A 16,865-nucleotide genomic window follows, 5' to 3' on the forward strand; every position below is an offset into this window, starting at 1 on the left:
GCACGTTCTTTGTGCTGGGGGTCCTGGAGACCCTTCATGGCTCCATCCTGGGGCTCCTGGTAGGAGTTTGAATCAGAATCGGCTTTATCATCACTGACTTATATGACGTGGAATGTATTGTTCTGCAGCAGCAGTACAGTGCAAAGACATAAAAATTACTATAAATTACAAAAATAAATAAATAGTGCAAAAAAAAGTAATAACGAGGTAATGTTCATGAATCCATGGAGTAATATTACACGAGAGTAGTCCATGAATACCTGCACTCAGTGGGAGGCTGCAATGTTAGCAAATGTCCATGCCCACTCGGCATGCCCCTTTCGGCTGAAAGATAAGGAGATGGACTTCTCCTTTCAGGTATGGAACTAGAGTGACCTCCCTAATGCAGCAGTGAGCAGCAGACAGTGAGAGGTGACAGAGATTGGCAGCAGCAATACTAGAGAAACAAAGGACTGCAGATGCTGGAATCTAGATGAAAAAAACAACAAGATGCTGGAGGATCTCAGCAGGTTAGGCAGCACCTGTGGAGAAAAGCAAATGGTCAATGTTTCGGGTCAGGAGCCTTCTTCGGGACTGAAGATAGGAAAAGGGGAAGCCCAATATATAGGGGGGGAGAAACAGAGCAGTGATAGGTGGACAAAAGAGGGGAGGTGGGGTGGGCACAAGGTAGTGATAGGTAGATGCAGGTAAGAGATAGTGATAGGCAGGGGAAGAGGGGAGAGTAGATGGCAGCAGATGGCAAGAGGAGAGAGTAGATTGGCAGCAGCATCCTGGAATGATCCTGAGGCTAGAAACCAGGAGTGACCATGACCTTGACCTCTACAGAAAAACAGTCAAGTTACATGTGTGATGTATACTTGAGATCACAGGAAGCCTTGGATCTCTCACCAAGGATAACAAATGTAGTTTACATTTTGACTCTCTAACTACCATATTTTTGCATCAAACGAAGTTAATAAAAGCCAGCTGTTTTGTGAGTAAATAAGAACTGTTGTTTTTCAGCCTGGTGAGGTTGAAAATCGCACTGGAGGCAAATATTGGGGCTCAGTCGGAGGGAGTTTCTCTCTGGGAAAAGCTGCAAGGGAAAATGAAAATACCAGCAAAAAATCAGGGGCTGAATTCCATGACAGGCAGTGAGATGCCCAGAACTCCTCTCCTCAGGTTAACTCTCAACTGCAGAGCACTGTTTATTCTGGAGATGCACAAAAAATTCTAGATGCTTAAATTCTTATTAAAAATAGTATTTCAGGCTTTTAAAAACTGTTGAATATAATAATTTTTGATTGTATTTCAATATCAAAAACATTTAGTCTATTGACACTTCTGGCTAAGTCAGGAGATTGGCTTGGCTTTCTGTCTTTGTTTTAATTGAGTGCAGGTCTAACCTTCCCACCCCACATGATGGTTCATTTGTGCAGAATCTGACCAACCAGCTTTCTCTTCCCAAGTTTCTGCTGGGACGATTGCATCACTTGTTCATATTTTCCTTTCCAGGCGTGCAGCAAGCAAGACCAATTCACACCGATGGCAAATTCTGTCTCCATGGTTACCTAAGCACTTGCTACCTTAATTGGTATGGCCATTTTCACGCGTCCCATATCTCATGGCAGTAGGACTTCATGCACTCTGTACTTAAACGTAGCATGAGGAAAAGATAGTTCACAGTAAAATTATAGTAACAGGCGCATGCTTCTAAATGTACCATTTCTTTTACCATGAATCAGTCAGGCTGTTGGAATTTAATCCAAGCTGAAGCCTCCTCACTGGTTCGAAGCTCCCAACCATTCCATCCACTTCAGTCATTGTGAGAAACAGAAATGCACCACGGTGAAGCCCATCCTCTCCTTACCTGCAAGCATTTTGTGTACTGCAGGAGCCACGTCGACTTCTGCCAGGTTTTCGTAGGTGCCCGCGTGGTACAGCTTAACCTGAGCGCTGCTCTGCATTGCAATCCAGACTCCCAGGCTGGAGCTCACCATACTCGTCACACACCGGTTGCTGTCCTGGCCGATCTGAATCATGTGCTGTCATTAAACGCAGAGACATGGGAGACATCAGAAGTGCAGATTCTCTATTAGCAAACACCTCACTTCCTCCAGTTTGGGAAACATAGCAGAGGCTACAGTGTCTGCCTCAACTCTTACACACATTAATTTGCTTTAGGTATGAGCAAAGGCCAGGGGTAGGACTTTGTCATCTGTTGCTTGCACTAAATATGTAAATTATAGTGGCTGCACAGTGTAATCTGTTTCTGAAATTCACTTCCATACATTTCACTGTAACCAAATTTTGACTGAAGAATACAATCATCACTATTATAAGGTTTCCTTGTAAGCACCTGAATATCTACGCTGGGTCTGTCATTGTAGTATATAAAGCTTCCTAAATAATATGTGTACAATCCTTTTAATCCATAGAAGATATACCACACATTTCCCACTGATTGCCGGTAATTCTGAGAGAAAGAAAGAAGTCTCCTAGCCTTGATCATGCCATGGCATCTTTTGCATCCAATGAATGTGGGGAGACGGGGAGAATAAAAGAATGGGATTAACATAGGATTACTGTAAATGGGTGCTTGATGGTCGGCATGGACTCTGTGGGCCGAAGGGCCTGTTTCCGTGCTATATGACTATGTCTCAATGTCTCTATGCATCTGATTGAGCCTTAATTCAAGGTCTCCTCTATAAGAGAACTGCATTTGTATTTAAAGAAGAAAGATTACGATTTATGCAGAATCTCTTATATTATCAGAATGTCTCACAACACTTTGTAGCTGATGAAATACTTTTAAAGTGTGATCACTTGTAATGGAGGGAAATACAGCAGACAATTTGCACACAGCAAAGTCCCACAAACAACAAATCATCTTATCGTTCACTGATTGTTTAGGTAGCTGACAGGGATAAATGCTGGCAAGGACACCAGGAGAGCTCCCTCGCTCCCCTTTGAAATAGGATCTGTTCTGTCCACAACTTAATTGGAAGAATATTAAGTAGTTTCATTTACACACATGCTCTGAGCTTCCCAATTTCCTGGCATATGCAGTCTCCAGGCAACGGAATGCATCCGTGCACAGAAAGTGGGAAAACCCCGAAGTTGTGAAACTTCAGTAGCATGCATGCAAGTATCAGTAATACATACAAAAAAATACAGGAAGTCCTCAGTGGGTCAGGCAGCACCTGTGGATAAAGAAAGTGTTAACTTTCAGGTCAATGGCCTGTCAGAACCCAAAGTTTTCTTCAATTTGCTACATTTCGAAGTTTTATTCCTGTCCTGATGGCCACCAACCTGAAACATCAACTTCTCTCCACAGGTGCTGCCTGACTTGCTGAAAATTGCCAGTATTTTCTTTTATTTATTTCAGATTTCCATCATCCACAACTATTTTGCTTTCATAGGAGTTCAGTTAAAAGGTTAATATCAGGCTAAACTAAACACAAATAAATGTCCCTGAACATTAACAGAGAAAAAAAACTGCAAATACTCTCCAAGTGACGTCTGTACGTTGAAACAATGCAATCTCAAAGGGCCAGAATAGATTATACACTGGTGACGCTTATCAGAAGGAAGATACAATATATATTTTGTCACGTCATGCACAGCATATCCCATATTTTCTCATGATACAGGAGGCCATTCAGCCCACCAAATCCATGCTGAGTCTCACAGCAATTCCCTCAATCTCACTTCCCTCCCTATTTCACTGTAACCTTTTCTATCTCACATACCCAGCCTGATTCTCCCACCATTCACCTGCCTTGCGTAACTTGCAGTAAGCAGTTAGCCAAAGAACCAGCACATATTTGAGATGTGGGAGGAAGCCAGAGCACTTGGAAAACCCATGTTGTCACAGGGAGCATGTGCAAACTCCACACAGACAGTGCCAGAGGTCAGGATCAATGCCTGTTTGCTGGTATGACAAGGCAGGAGCACTACCTGCTGACCCACTGTGCCTCCCTTCAACGTAACTTAAGGACAATCCGTAAAATTAGAAAGAAATGATTTTGAGTCAGTAATTCCATCTTGATGAGATAATTTCAAAGAACTAAGAAACCCCAGTCCTTGAGGTGCTATTTTTCATATTTTAGGTATTCATTTTTTTATTATTTTCACAATGGACTCAAATAAATTTTTATTTCTGAAGCCAGGATTTTCCAATCTTGCAAAATCTTGCAGTGATCTATTAGCATGGCACAGGGAGGCATAGATAGGATAAACAGTCAGAATCTTTTTCCCAGGGTAGAAGTATCAAATGCTGGAGGGGATATCTTTCAGGTGAGAGGGAGAAAGTTTAAAGGAGATGTGTGGGGCAAGTTTTTCTTTCACACAGAGAGTGGTGGGTGCCTGGAACATGCTTCCAGGGATAGTGGTGGAAGCAGATATGATGGGGGCATTGAAGAGGCTTTTAGATAGGCACATAAACATGCAGGGAATGGAGGGATATGGATCATGTGGAGGCAGAAGGGATTAGTTTAATTTGGCATCATGGTTGGCACAGACATGGTGGGATGAAGAGACCTTCCTGTGCTGTACTGTTCCAACTGTCTCCACAGGCTGCCATTAAAGTTGACTATGATGGTAGTTTACTGGCTGAGTTGCCAACACCGCACCTTCTTACTGCCTTACACTGCAGGGACCAGACATGCATATGCTGTGCACTTACCTCCTGGCAAAGCGTGGTGGTGTTGATGACGAGAATCCGGTTCTGGCAGCCGCACCACAGTTTCCCTGCTACCTGCACCATTTTGGTGACGGGATTCCCCGGCGATCCCAAGCACAACGTGTGTGAGTTCTGTGGATCCCAAAAACTTCCTGTGCAGGGAAAAGTCCAGCAAACAATTAAAAAGCATGGTGCCAGAGGCGGAGAGTTTTCAAAAGACATGAAGATATGTTCTGACAGGCAAAGGAAGCATTTACTCCTTTTAGTTTCTAACCATCCTTCCGTTGTTCACTATTTCTAGTTACAAGAAAGATATGAAGGCCCTATTGAGTGATTGAGTAAATTAAGTGACTGCAGTGGCTGTTTATGCCTAAGGTTACAGTTTAATATTCATTGATGTGTCCAGTCAACCTGCTTTCAAAAAAGCCACGATTCTGACAGCAGGAAACCACTATCAAGATTTTGGAAATCCCACAAATTCCTTTTTGAATTAAGTTACTGGGACAACAACTTTCTCTTTAGAGAAATGTAGGTACACGTTACAAGATAAAAGGGATTTGTTCATCCACTTTGGTAAAGATTCAATCAGAAGTTTTTGCACAACAGATTCAAGCACTGACAGCTAACAGATAAAATTCATTTTCTAATAAAATCAGCATCTGGTGAGAGGGCAGGGAGTCACTAAGAGGGGTTATTTCTGACTTTGCCCACAAAATCAACCCAATCAACCCTAGTGCCTTTAAATAAGTCAGGTGATAAGACTGGCTTGGCTGGCCTGCAATGAACTGATGGTTTGAGATTAACCTTCTGCATCCATTGAGGCAGCCGATCCAATGCTGACCGTTTTAGTAACGCCGCAGGCCAAAATGTCGCCATCTATTGGCCCTTCTTTGAAAATGTGCTTGCCTGTATTCCTGGATGGGACAAAATTAGACAAGTTTGCCTCAGTGCATCCCACACTCAAAAAGTCTTCCAACACATGCACACTGGGTCACACAAATTACCACTTGAACATCCAGAGATCCATTCCATGTGCTGATCATTGCAGATTGAAAAACTTCAAAACTTGGGAAAATAACCACAATTTACCTACTCAGTTCCTTGAAACTGCTCTGCCATTCAGAGGCGCTTCAATAGAGTCCATGCATTTAGGAGGTAGGGAGATTTGACTTAAATATTTCTGTATAATTCAGCTTTTTAATATTGAGAGACAAGTGCAAATATTGCTAACTCCAATGGGTCTTCCAAACAATTGTATCACAGATTGCATTCACTTTGTAGTTATGTAAGGTAACAACATCAACCCTAGAACAAACCTGCATCTCTTTGATAGACTATCAGCTCGCCATTTGCCAGTGAGACAAAAACCTTGTTGTCGAGGTATCTGTCAGGGAAGGAAAGAAAGTGGAATCAGAAAAATCTGTTAGGCCACAACGCTTCAAATCAAACTGAGAATACACAAGTCCGTCTGCCTACTAGAAAACATTGATTTCCAACACCTCTCAATTCTCATGTACAATATGAGTAGTAGCAGCAACATTCTTCATTTAAAGGTACACACCATGATTTTCTGTTGCTCTACTGCCTGCATACACAAAATATGCACATGGAAAAATTTTTATTAGAATCATGAGCATCAAGAAAACATTGATGGATTACAAGACTTAAGCATGCATCATGCTTTCCCTCACAAAATATCCATTTATTTATTTAAACCCTCTTACTGATTAAAGAGGAAGGAGTGTCTAGGAGGTGAATGTCATTGTTCAAAGCAAGAGGACTTTGTGAAAAATTATAACACAAATTATATTTGCTACTTTCCATAAAGATCCATCGGAATTCCCTCCCCCATCATTTCTAGCTTCTTTGCTCTAAAGGTTCTTTTGAACACCACTGAGTTCAGTGTCCCAGAGCATCAGGTGTTCATAAACATGGGAACTGCTGCCATTGTAATGGAGGACACAATTTCAGACAAGTGAAACCAACCAGAAGGCAATGTCAACGCTAGGCTGGATATTTGTTACAACGCCAGGATGGATCGGTTTGTTGACCTGTACGATCGGTTTGTTTGACTTGTATGATCGGTTTGTTGACCTGTACGATCGGTTTGTTTGACCTGTACAATCGGTTTGTAAGACAAGCTTTTCACTGTGCCTCGGTACAAGTGACAATAATAAACCAATACCAATACCAATACCAATGTGGTGCATAATGCAGGGTCAAAACATTTTGTGCCACACAATTTACTTTGAGTTATATACACTTGATTACCCTCATGCTGCAAACCAAACACTGAATCATCATTTTCTAAGTAAACCATTGTAGGTTACACTTTGACAATTACAACTGAATTTATCCATGTTGATTGAAAGGGGGGCTGGAGATGCCAATAGTCACATTATTGCTTTACACCAGGTTCAAACATCTGAGATGCTGATGCTCCAGCCTGACTAGTGCAGGTGCAATGTAACTGGTTTCACACTGGTTAACTGCAAGAGTGCCTCGTCCAATCCAAAACCCAGCAATGACAGGAATTCCCTTAATTTTTTTTTCTGCTTTGCTCCCATAATTTGGTGGAAGTTTAGCAGGAGTTTGTGAATAAACAAGATTTCTTCCAAACTTCCAGGTAGTTAGGGTGGTAGAGCTGCAGATGCCCAGAGGGGATAATTCACTGCTAGTTTTCTTTCTGTAGACTGACTGGTCCACATACTGACATGTACAGATGGAGTGCACACAACCTCCAGTCCTGTTGAAGTGCAATGGCTCTATCACTGTCTCTTAATAGCTGTGGCAATCAATGCCCTTCAATGGATCAATGATAACTTCAGGATTTGAAATAAACAAGCCTGGATTGCCTGGTTAGTTATCTTCTATAACATTATACGGATCCAACAGCTCAGCCTGCTGGTTTGCCCCGTAATTTGCCAATCCAATTAGCCAATTGTCTTTCTGCCATCTTCCCCCTTCCTCTATTGGCACCTCACTATCTCTCCATTTTAAGTGGAACCATCTCCTCTACTTCTAATGAAAGGCCATGAAGTTGAAACATGAGCTTTGCACATTAACCTGGAAGTGCCACTGACTAAAGATAAATGGAATTCATACAGATGGGTGCTTGATGATTAGTATGGACATGGTAGGCTGAAGTGCCTGTTTCTGTGCGAGTCTATGATCCTGTCTGTGACTCCATGACTCCACAGCTCTAGAACCAACAACTGGGAAATGGGATTGCTCTTCTTCTGGATGGCACAGTTGCAATGGGTTGGATGGCCTCCTGTGCAGTAAATTGTTATGATTCTACGGTTTATTTTCCTCTCTCTGCTGATGCTGCGTGATCTCCATTTTCATTTCTCCATTCCAACAGCTGAATTTTAAAGCTTGGCTACCTCTTTCATGCAGAATATTTATTTTTGTCACAGTAATAATTAAAATTTTATAAAGACCAAATCTACATGCACTTGGATGCTGCTCTTGTATCTGAACAGACTCCTTTCACACCCTTATTAAATATAACACATGTCAAGAAAAGATTTCACTCTGTGAATGGTGATCATACTTTGACGTACAAGCTTAACTTTTTCCCTTCATGCTTCCTGTTTTATTATTTAAATTTGATCTGTGCTTTTCTAAATGTTCCCTTGTCATTCTTTCTGTGCTTGTAACAAGTTGTACTGGATACTCTTCCTTGCCCTTTCACTCAGGATTCATCACACAGAATAGAATGGAAGTGGGGATGTTTGCTGATGATTGCACAACGTTCAATTCCTGTTGCAACTCCTCTATAAATGTAGCAGCCCCAGGAAACATTCAGGCAGGGGATGATAAGCAGCAAGCAACATTCACATCACAAAAGTGCTAGGCAATGACCATCTCTAACGTGAGGAAGTGCAATCACTTACCCTTGGCATTCAATAACACTGTCATTGCCAAGTATTGGGGGTCACCAATGACCAGAAACTCAAATGGACCAGCTACATAAACATTGTGGCCACAAGAGCAGGTTAGAGGCTGGGTATCCTGCAGTGAGTGACTCACGTCCCAATACCCATGGCCTTTCCTCATCTACAAGGTACAATTAAGGAGCATTATGAAATACTCTCCATTTGCTTGGGTGAGTGCAGCTTCAATAACTCTCAAAAAGTTACATAGAACAGTACAGCACAGAACAGGCCCTTTGGCCTACAATGTTGTGCCAACATAGCTATTCCCTCCTGCCTACAGAATGCCCATATCCCTCTATTTTCCTCTCATTCATGTGCCCATCCAAGCCAATCTTAAAAGCCCCCAATGAGTTTGCCTCAACCACCCTATCAGGCAACGCATTCCAGGCATCCACCACTCCCTCAGTAAAAAATGTACCTCTCACATCTGTTCTGAACCCACCTCCTCTCACTTTAAATGCATGCCCTCTGGTATTGGATTGCTCAATAATGGGAAAAAGATATTGCTCATCCATCCTATCTATGCCCCTCATAATTTTATACACTTTCAACAGATCACCCCTCAGCCTCCGCCGCTCCAGAGAAAAGAGCCCAAGTCTGTCCAGCCTCTCCTGATAGCACATGCCCTGTAATCCAGGCATCATCCTAGTAAACCTCTTCTGCACCCTTGACATCCTTCCTATAGTGAGTTGACACCGTCCAGGACAAATCTGCTTACTTGACTGGAGCACCAGCCACCTTAAACATCCATTCCCTTCACCATTACCACACCATTTATCTACAAAATGCACTACAGTTCCCGACCTGGGCTACTTCAACAACAACCTCTACAGCCAAGAGGAACAGGGCAGCAGGCACAGGGAACACCACTGCCTGGAGGGGTCCCTTCCAAGTCACACACCATCCTGGTTGGCAAATGTATCCCTGATCCCGTATCATCACTGGGTCTAAATCCTTGAACTCCCTCCCCAAGAGCACGACAGGAATACCTTCTTCAGAAGGACTGCAGCAGTGCAAGATGGCTCACCTGAGTCCTTCTGGAGAAGGTATGCCTTCTCAAGAGTATTTAAGGATGGACAATAATTGCTGGCCTTGCCACCGATTAAAAAATCATTCATTCCTACTTATTCTTTCCTCACCAAGCACTCCTTAGTTACCTCATTTATTTTCTTCTTTCTACAATCTCCGGGCTTTATCAACAAACCACCTACTTTCTCTCATGAAAAGTTTGAAACATTAACTTCTGTTTCTCCCTCTGCATTTGGTGCCTGAGCTGTGAGTATCTCCGGCATTGTCTGTTTTTATTTCAGATTTCCAGCATCTGTCGTTTTATTGTGCTTATTTGCTTCCTATTTCCTGCTTTGCCTCAACACATTTTTACTCCTCTGTGTATTTCCTGATGCCCAGAGCTGGGGGCCCTGTTCTTAACATGGCTTCTCAATGAAACAAACTTGGTGCCATGCAAACTTTCTTCACTCTCCCCCCATTTCACCATGGGAACAGAAGTAGGAAACTGAAACTGGAACAGCAATGGGGAAAGTGACACCTCAGATACTTCAATAAAAACAGAGAATATTGAAAACGCTCATCAGGTCAGGAGATGTAGCGTGGATATAAGCTCTGTGGCCACTGACCATTTTCACACTAATCCTGCCTTAACCTATTTTATTCTCCCCACATTCCCATCAACTCTGCCCCAAGATTCTACCACTCACTCACACACTAGGGGCAATTTGTAGCAGCCAATTCAACTACCCGTCCTCATATTTTTTGGGATGTGGAAGGAAACCGGAGCACCTGGAGGAAACCCACCTCCAGACATAGGGAGAATGTGCAAACTCCACACAGACAGCAGCCGAGGTCAGGATCGAACCTGAGTCACAGGAGCTGTGAGGCAGTACTCAACCAGCTGCGCCACTGTGCCGCCCCAGCAGATCAGGCACCATCTCTGGAAATATTCAGCGTGCTTAAGAGGACAAGTTAATATTTCAGACCTTTCTGACGGAGTGTCTTTGACCTAAAATATTAATTGTCTCTTTCCACAGACGCTGCCAACCTGCTGAGAATTTCCAGTGTGTTCTGTTTTTATTTAAGATTTTCAGCACCTGCAGCTTTCTGATCTTCTACTCAGATACTTTGGTGCCATAGGGATTAAATTACTGAACAAGCTAGCCAGAGTTCTGGACTGTCGATCCAGTAACAAAAGTACAAATCTCACCACACAGCGGGAGCATTTAAGCAAGTAATTAAAACAAAATCTGGAAAGTGAAAAAAGGTCTTTTTAATTGTGGATTGTTGGAAAATTGATCAAGGTTCACTAACGTCTTTCAGAGAAGGAAACTCAACAACCTTACCTAGACTGGATTGTGTGTAACTGCAACCCACCAATGTGGTTGCTTCCTAATTGCCTCCTCAATTCTGGGGCAATTAGGAATGGTCAATACTAATGTGGTCCATCATTATGTCATTGCCTGTGACATCTGGATCCTGTAAACAAATTGATAAAAGGTGTGGGTTAAAAGAAAATGGGAAGCATTGTCTCTGCACTTACAGGATGCACATGACTGATGCTGAATGCTGCATCTTCATGCTGTTCTTCCGGTTACGGATGTTATCAGATGACTGATACACATGAATGCTGAAAGAGAAAGGGTTTGCATCAGTACAGTGGCCAACATTAACTCACAGAAAGGTGCAGATAGTGTGTATACAGACCGCTCCTGCTTTATCCTGCACCTGTTTTCATGAATTACTGCAGTACCAAAATCACACACCCAGTGCCATTCCTACAACACCTGTTTTTAGTGGCAATTATTTCCTTTTTTCCTATTAAACTTTCACAATCTAGAAGGCTTTTCCAGTTTAAATAACGGACCCCAAGTTTCCAGCCTGCTTTTCACCTGTTGATGCTGCTGTCTCTTCTAGACTATCTAGCTCTGGCACTATTTCCTAAAACATGTGCTGCTCATGAACATTGTCAGTTATGATGGGACAGCCCAATCCCCCTGCCTAACACAATTTGCACTGAAATTCAGGGGATGCAAATGGTGACATTCCAATAAACTAGTTCGACTTGAATTATGTTCACAACGTTCAGAAAAACTCAAGCCACATACTTTTTCAGGTTCCTGTCTGTTGAAATTTTATCAGTTCTATGGGGAAAACTTCCTTCTGTGCCTTTAGCCTGTTAAAAATTCCCTCTATATTCAGGTTTATTGTGCTGTCATAATATTCTGTTTGGCCACTAGGAGGCTCAGTGTATAATTTCATAGAGTCATAGTCATAGAGTAATACAACATGGAAATAGGCACTTCGGCCCAACTTGTCCATGCCGACCATGGTGCCCACCAAGCTAGTCCCATTTCCCTGCATTTTGCCCATATCCCTCTAACCCCCTCCCATCTATGTACTTATCCAAATGTCTTTTAAATGTTGTTATTTAAATGTTAAACATGGCAACACTTCAGTGCTTTCCTTATACGCTCACATCTTACAACTCCGCTTTCGATAATTCTCCAGAAATTTATTTGGACAACATTTTTCATTTTTTTGCAGAAATGTGCAACTTAAAATCTATTGTTTTCTCCAGAGTGAAATGTGGTATCGACTTGTTCTGGAAATCCAACCAGCTGTTCCAGGGACGACTCACCCTTGGACCCAGACAGGATTTCTTGGGATTCCCAAAGAAACACTCCTTCTGCAGCACTGCATGAGAACGAGAACAGCGATGTTACAGCAACGCCTGTCTATGGGCAACAGGGGTTTGATGCAAAGCCAGGATCAGACTGGGATGCCTGCCAAATACTGAGTTATTTACCAAGGTCCTTTGCCCTTCCCTGCTCCAATTTCACACCGCACAACCTGCCCCATCTGATATCCCACCCCAATCCTCCAACCTGCCCATCTGATATCCCACCCCAATCATCTAACCTGCCCACCTGATATCCCACCCCACCATCCAACCTGCCTATCTAATGTCACTCCTCCCTATTATCCTTAATGCCCACTCAATTCCTCCCCTGGCCATTACATGGGTCCCACAGGCAGTGCTGAAAATGTGCAACACTCAATGTCCTTTGCATAGGCTATCTAGAAATTATTAACTGATTCAATTGGTTGCAGTGTGCATTAGAATTTCCAGGCAAATGTGTATAAGCGCCAGAAGCTGCAGTAGCATCTGGATGCTATGAGAAGGAATAATTATTGCAAGATGAGAGGATCCTCTGTGGGTGAAAGGACATCTGAGCTAGCTTTACTGAGTAACTTGCTCAGATCTTGCTCGACTATTTCTCAGCTGAAGTGCCAGAAGTTCAGAATTCCCATCCAAATCTCCCAAACCTGGCAGGTGAGTTTTGCCAGTAATTTCCTGACTGTGCGCCAATGTTAGATCCAGCGTAGAGTTCTGTGCTGCTGCACAAACTTGCCACAGTCCTTAGAACTTAGGTTGGGAAACTGACCTGGAACAAAGGTAGAGGCTCACTCACTTACATTGACAGGAAAGGCTCCAGTGAACAAGGACAATGCAAGACAATTTACAACCTTTGAATTGACTGATTTGCATTAATATTTTTAAATATTTAAAAGTAGTTTAATTGATTTTTAAAAGTCATAATAATTTTTTAGATTTCTTAATTGTTTAATTGATTGGTTAATAGTTTTTGAATATTTCTGAATGTAAGATACATCATTTCCAGGTTTGACTGCTGGTAAAGCTTGGTGGCATGGCTTAACCGACGGTCAGATTTTGGCTGTCACCATTTTGGACAATGGTGATTTTGGCAGCGTCAACACTGGTGGTTCTGGAGGAAGGAAGTATGGTGGTGGCAACTGAAAATAGCTCACCAGTGACAGTAAGCTTTGACCCTATACATTTCACAGAATTGAAGAAGGTGTGGACAAACTATGGGGCCAAGTTCCATCTGCTGAAAACTAAGGCTTTCATCTATTATTTCTTCACAGTGAATCTGTGCTTGGTTTTTTCCTTTTACTTCAGATATGCCTCCATACTCAAAATGTGATATGGCAGTATGCACCTGAATGGACTGCCACACCATATTTCTCCCCCAGTAACAGCAATTTATATTCTTCCTGATATGAATCCCATTGATTGACATCATTACTCCATGTTTAGTTTAATAACTTCAGCAACACCCTTTAGGTACTTAGATACATATCTCATTTGTCAATCTTCTTCCATTAATATGAGAACAGCTCCAATGATTTTAACCTTCCCCAATTTCCAATTTATTCTGTAAATATTTATCTCCCTCCATTAGAATTATCATTATTAGACAGGTAATGTTGTAGAAAGGAATCAATCAACTAATCATTTGTTGAATTAACAACCGATTCTATTGGATATAAAAAAGTGTGATTTGGTTATTATACTCTAGTGCTGAGATATACATACCAACCCAATGTATACTGGAAAAAATACCAGAAAGACTGAATGTGTGGCATTACAAAGATACATCTTTAAAAGGGCTAGCGCTGTCCAGATGGGAAAAATGCTATGCACTTGTGCTGTTTAAGGACATTACAATAGGGGTTAAGTGAAGATGAAACAGAAGGAAGAAAGGAATCCATTTCCATCACCAAGTATTCTCTTCCACTACCAATTCTGCCCCCTACCCCTTACAACTCCTTCCCTCCATCAGATCTGGAGCCAATCAGACCATAACTGGGAGCATTTCTGGGAAGGAGGTATTGGCTTTTCAGTGAATTCACTGCATGTTTACACAATAATACCAAAGATTAAGTAATGTGCACAGATTACACAAACAAGTGCTGTATTCCCTGAATTACAGAACTTCATAAAGTGACTTGATCAACTGTTTCAAGATATCAAGGATACCAATTTCTCATTTCTCTAACTCCACTTGTTGGGGGATATAGGTCTTGGGATCATACAATATAACTAAAAATCAGAGCCAGGTCTTGCTGAAGGGAAGTTCAGGAAAAGTTCTATATGCAAAGAGTGGGCAAGGTTTGGAACTCTCTTCTGCAAACAGTAATGGTTAATTTTAAACCTGAGATTCATAGATTATTAACCAAAGGTAGTAAGGGTATTATGGCATGAGCCATATTCCTTTGAATGGTTCAGTAAGCTCAAAGGGGTGAATGGCCAACTCCCATTCAAAGGATTCTGTGGTCTCTTCCACCATTGATTCTGGTCCAAACACCCAATGCTTTTACATCCTACAACAGTCCCAATGCCTCTGCTCTCTACCACTTCTAGTGTTTTCTCTCCCACTAAAATCTAGTCCCAGCTGCCATAACTCACTAACACCAGTCCTTCTCTGGGTTATGGCACTTGACTCCATATCCCACTGCTCATAATTGCTGGACCCCCACCTTCAGTTCCATCTTCCCCACCACTCACTGGTTTCCACCTTCAGTTCCAGTTCTCTATACCCTGCTTCTCGCCAGTGGTTTGCAGGATAGTTAGGATTTGTCATATGGCACACTGTGACAAATTGTTTACTGTAACTAAGAGGAGTAACCTTTTCTTTGGAATCTTGAGTGAGGGCTAAATCTCAGGGATAACTTCTTTACACACCTTGTAAATAGTGCCACAGAATCAGCCAGGGAGGCCTGAGGTGGAGATGGTTGAGAGCTTCGAGCCCCTAGGTACAAATATCATCAACAATTTGCCCTGGTCCAGCCACATGGACGCCATGGCCAAGAAGACACACCAATGCCTCTATTTTCTCAGAAAGCTAAGGAAATTCGGCATGTCCCTCATGACTCTTACTAATTTTTACAGATGCACTATAGAAAGAATCCTATCTGGATACATCACAGCTTGGTATGGCAACTGCTCTGCACAAGACCGCAATAAACTGCAGAGAGCTGTGAACGCAGCCCAGTCCATCACGCAAACCAGCCTTTCCTCCATTGACTCCGTCTATACTTCCCACTGCCCTGGGAAAGCAGCCAACGTAATCAACAACACCTCCCACCCCGGTTATTCTTCTTTCTTCCCCCTCCCATTGGGCAGAAGATACAATAGCTTGAGAGCATGTACCAGCAGACTCAAGGAAAGAACTTACCTCTTATATGCTAAAAGATGAACTCTTGATCTCCCAATCTATCTCATTGTGGCCATTGCACTTTATTTGTTTACCCGCACTGCACTTTCTCTGTAACTGCAACACTATATTCTGCATTCTGTTTTTCCTTTTTACTACCTTGATGCACTTATTTATGAAGTGATCTGTCTGGATGGCACTCAGACAAAAGCTTTTCACTGTATCTTGATACATGTGACGATAATAAACCAATTCTAATTCCTTGTGGCTTTCCCAGTTAAGCATGGCCTGGAATTTAATGGACTCCATTCACTTTCCTTGCGTTGAACGTGCCCCAGTGGCTTCTCCAAATGAATGGGCCTTCACTTACCAACCGTCTTCTGTTCCTAGCCACATTGAGCTTTGGTTAGCTTCAGGATCAATACTCAGCAGTTCCTCCAGACTTGCTCTGGTGAAAGAGCCTCGGCTGGAACGTCTCATGGCACGCCCATCCATGGGACTGTCACTGTTCCTGGTCTGACAGAGCGTGCTGGGGTTGGAAACAAAATCAGATTCCGCCTCCTCTTCTGAACTCGTTGCTTCTGTCGCAAAGTCCTTTGAGCTCGACATCTCCTCATCTGCAGAATAAAACCATACTATGAATATCAGAATAAAACCATACTTTGAATTCAGAAGAATGAGAGGGGGTCTTATAGAAACGTATAAAATTATGAAAGGGATAGTTACGATAGAGGCAGGAAAGTTGTTTCCACTGGTAGGTGAGACGAGAACTAGGGGACATAACCTCAAGATTTGGGGGAGTAGATTTAGGACGGAGATGGGGAGGAACTGCTTTTCCCAGAGTAGTGAATCTGCAGAATTCTCTGCCCAGGTCAGCAGTACAGGCTACCTCATTAAATATATTTAAGACACATTTAGATAGATTTTTGCATAGTAGAGGAATTAAGAGTTATGGGGAAAAGGCAGGTAGGTGGATCTGAGTCCACGGCCAGATCAGCCATGATCTTATTGAATGGTGGAGCAGGCTCGACGGGCCAGATGGCCTACTCCTGCTCCTGTTTCTTATATTCTTATGTTCCATGAACTGACTGGCTGTGTTAAGGCAGGATGGGGGAGGGTGAGTTGGTTGATCAATATTTTTCCTTTTGTTAGCTCTTTTTAATGTGGTAGGATATTAACTTTTTCCAATTCCCCCATTACAATAGTGACCACATTTTAAAAGCACGCAAT

At 42.4% G+C, this 16,865-nt stretch overlaps 1 protein-coding gene across 2 annotated transcripts in view; it reads right to left on the reverse strand.

Moving 5' to 3' along the window:
- The window catches only part of LOC127576238 (rho guanine nucleotide exchange factor 17-like), a 336,698-nt gene that overhangs the window by 13,855 nt on the left and 305,978 nt on the right, over positions 1-16,865 (reverse strand). For both annotated transcript variants that reach the window (XM_052026676.1, XM_052026675.1), the window contains exons 15-19: positions 16,006-16,252; positions 11,156-11,242; positions 5,980-6,047; positions 4,667-4,815; positions 1,850-2,024 (exon numbers count right to left, since the gene is read on the reverse strand). In XM_052026676.1, the coding sequence (XP_051882636.1) occupies positions 1,850-2,024; positions 4,667-4,815; positions 5,980-6,047; positions 11,156-11,242; positions 16,006-16,252 (726 nt within the window). The remainder of the gene's footprint in view (positions 1-1,849; positions 2,025-4,666; positions 4,816-5,979; positions 6,048-11,155; positions 11,243-16,005; positions 16,253-16,865) is intronic.

This window comes from Pristis pectinata, chromosome 11 (genome assembly GCF_009764475.1).
Source record: "Pristis pectinata isolate sPriPec2 chromosome 11, sPriPec2.1.pri, whole genome shotgun sequence".
In the NCBI taxonomy this organism is placed as follows: Eukaryota; Metazoa; Chordata; class Chondrichthyes; order Rhinopristiformes; family Pristidae; genus Pristis; species Pristis pectinata.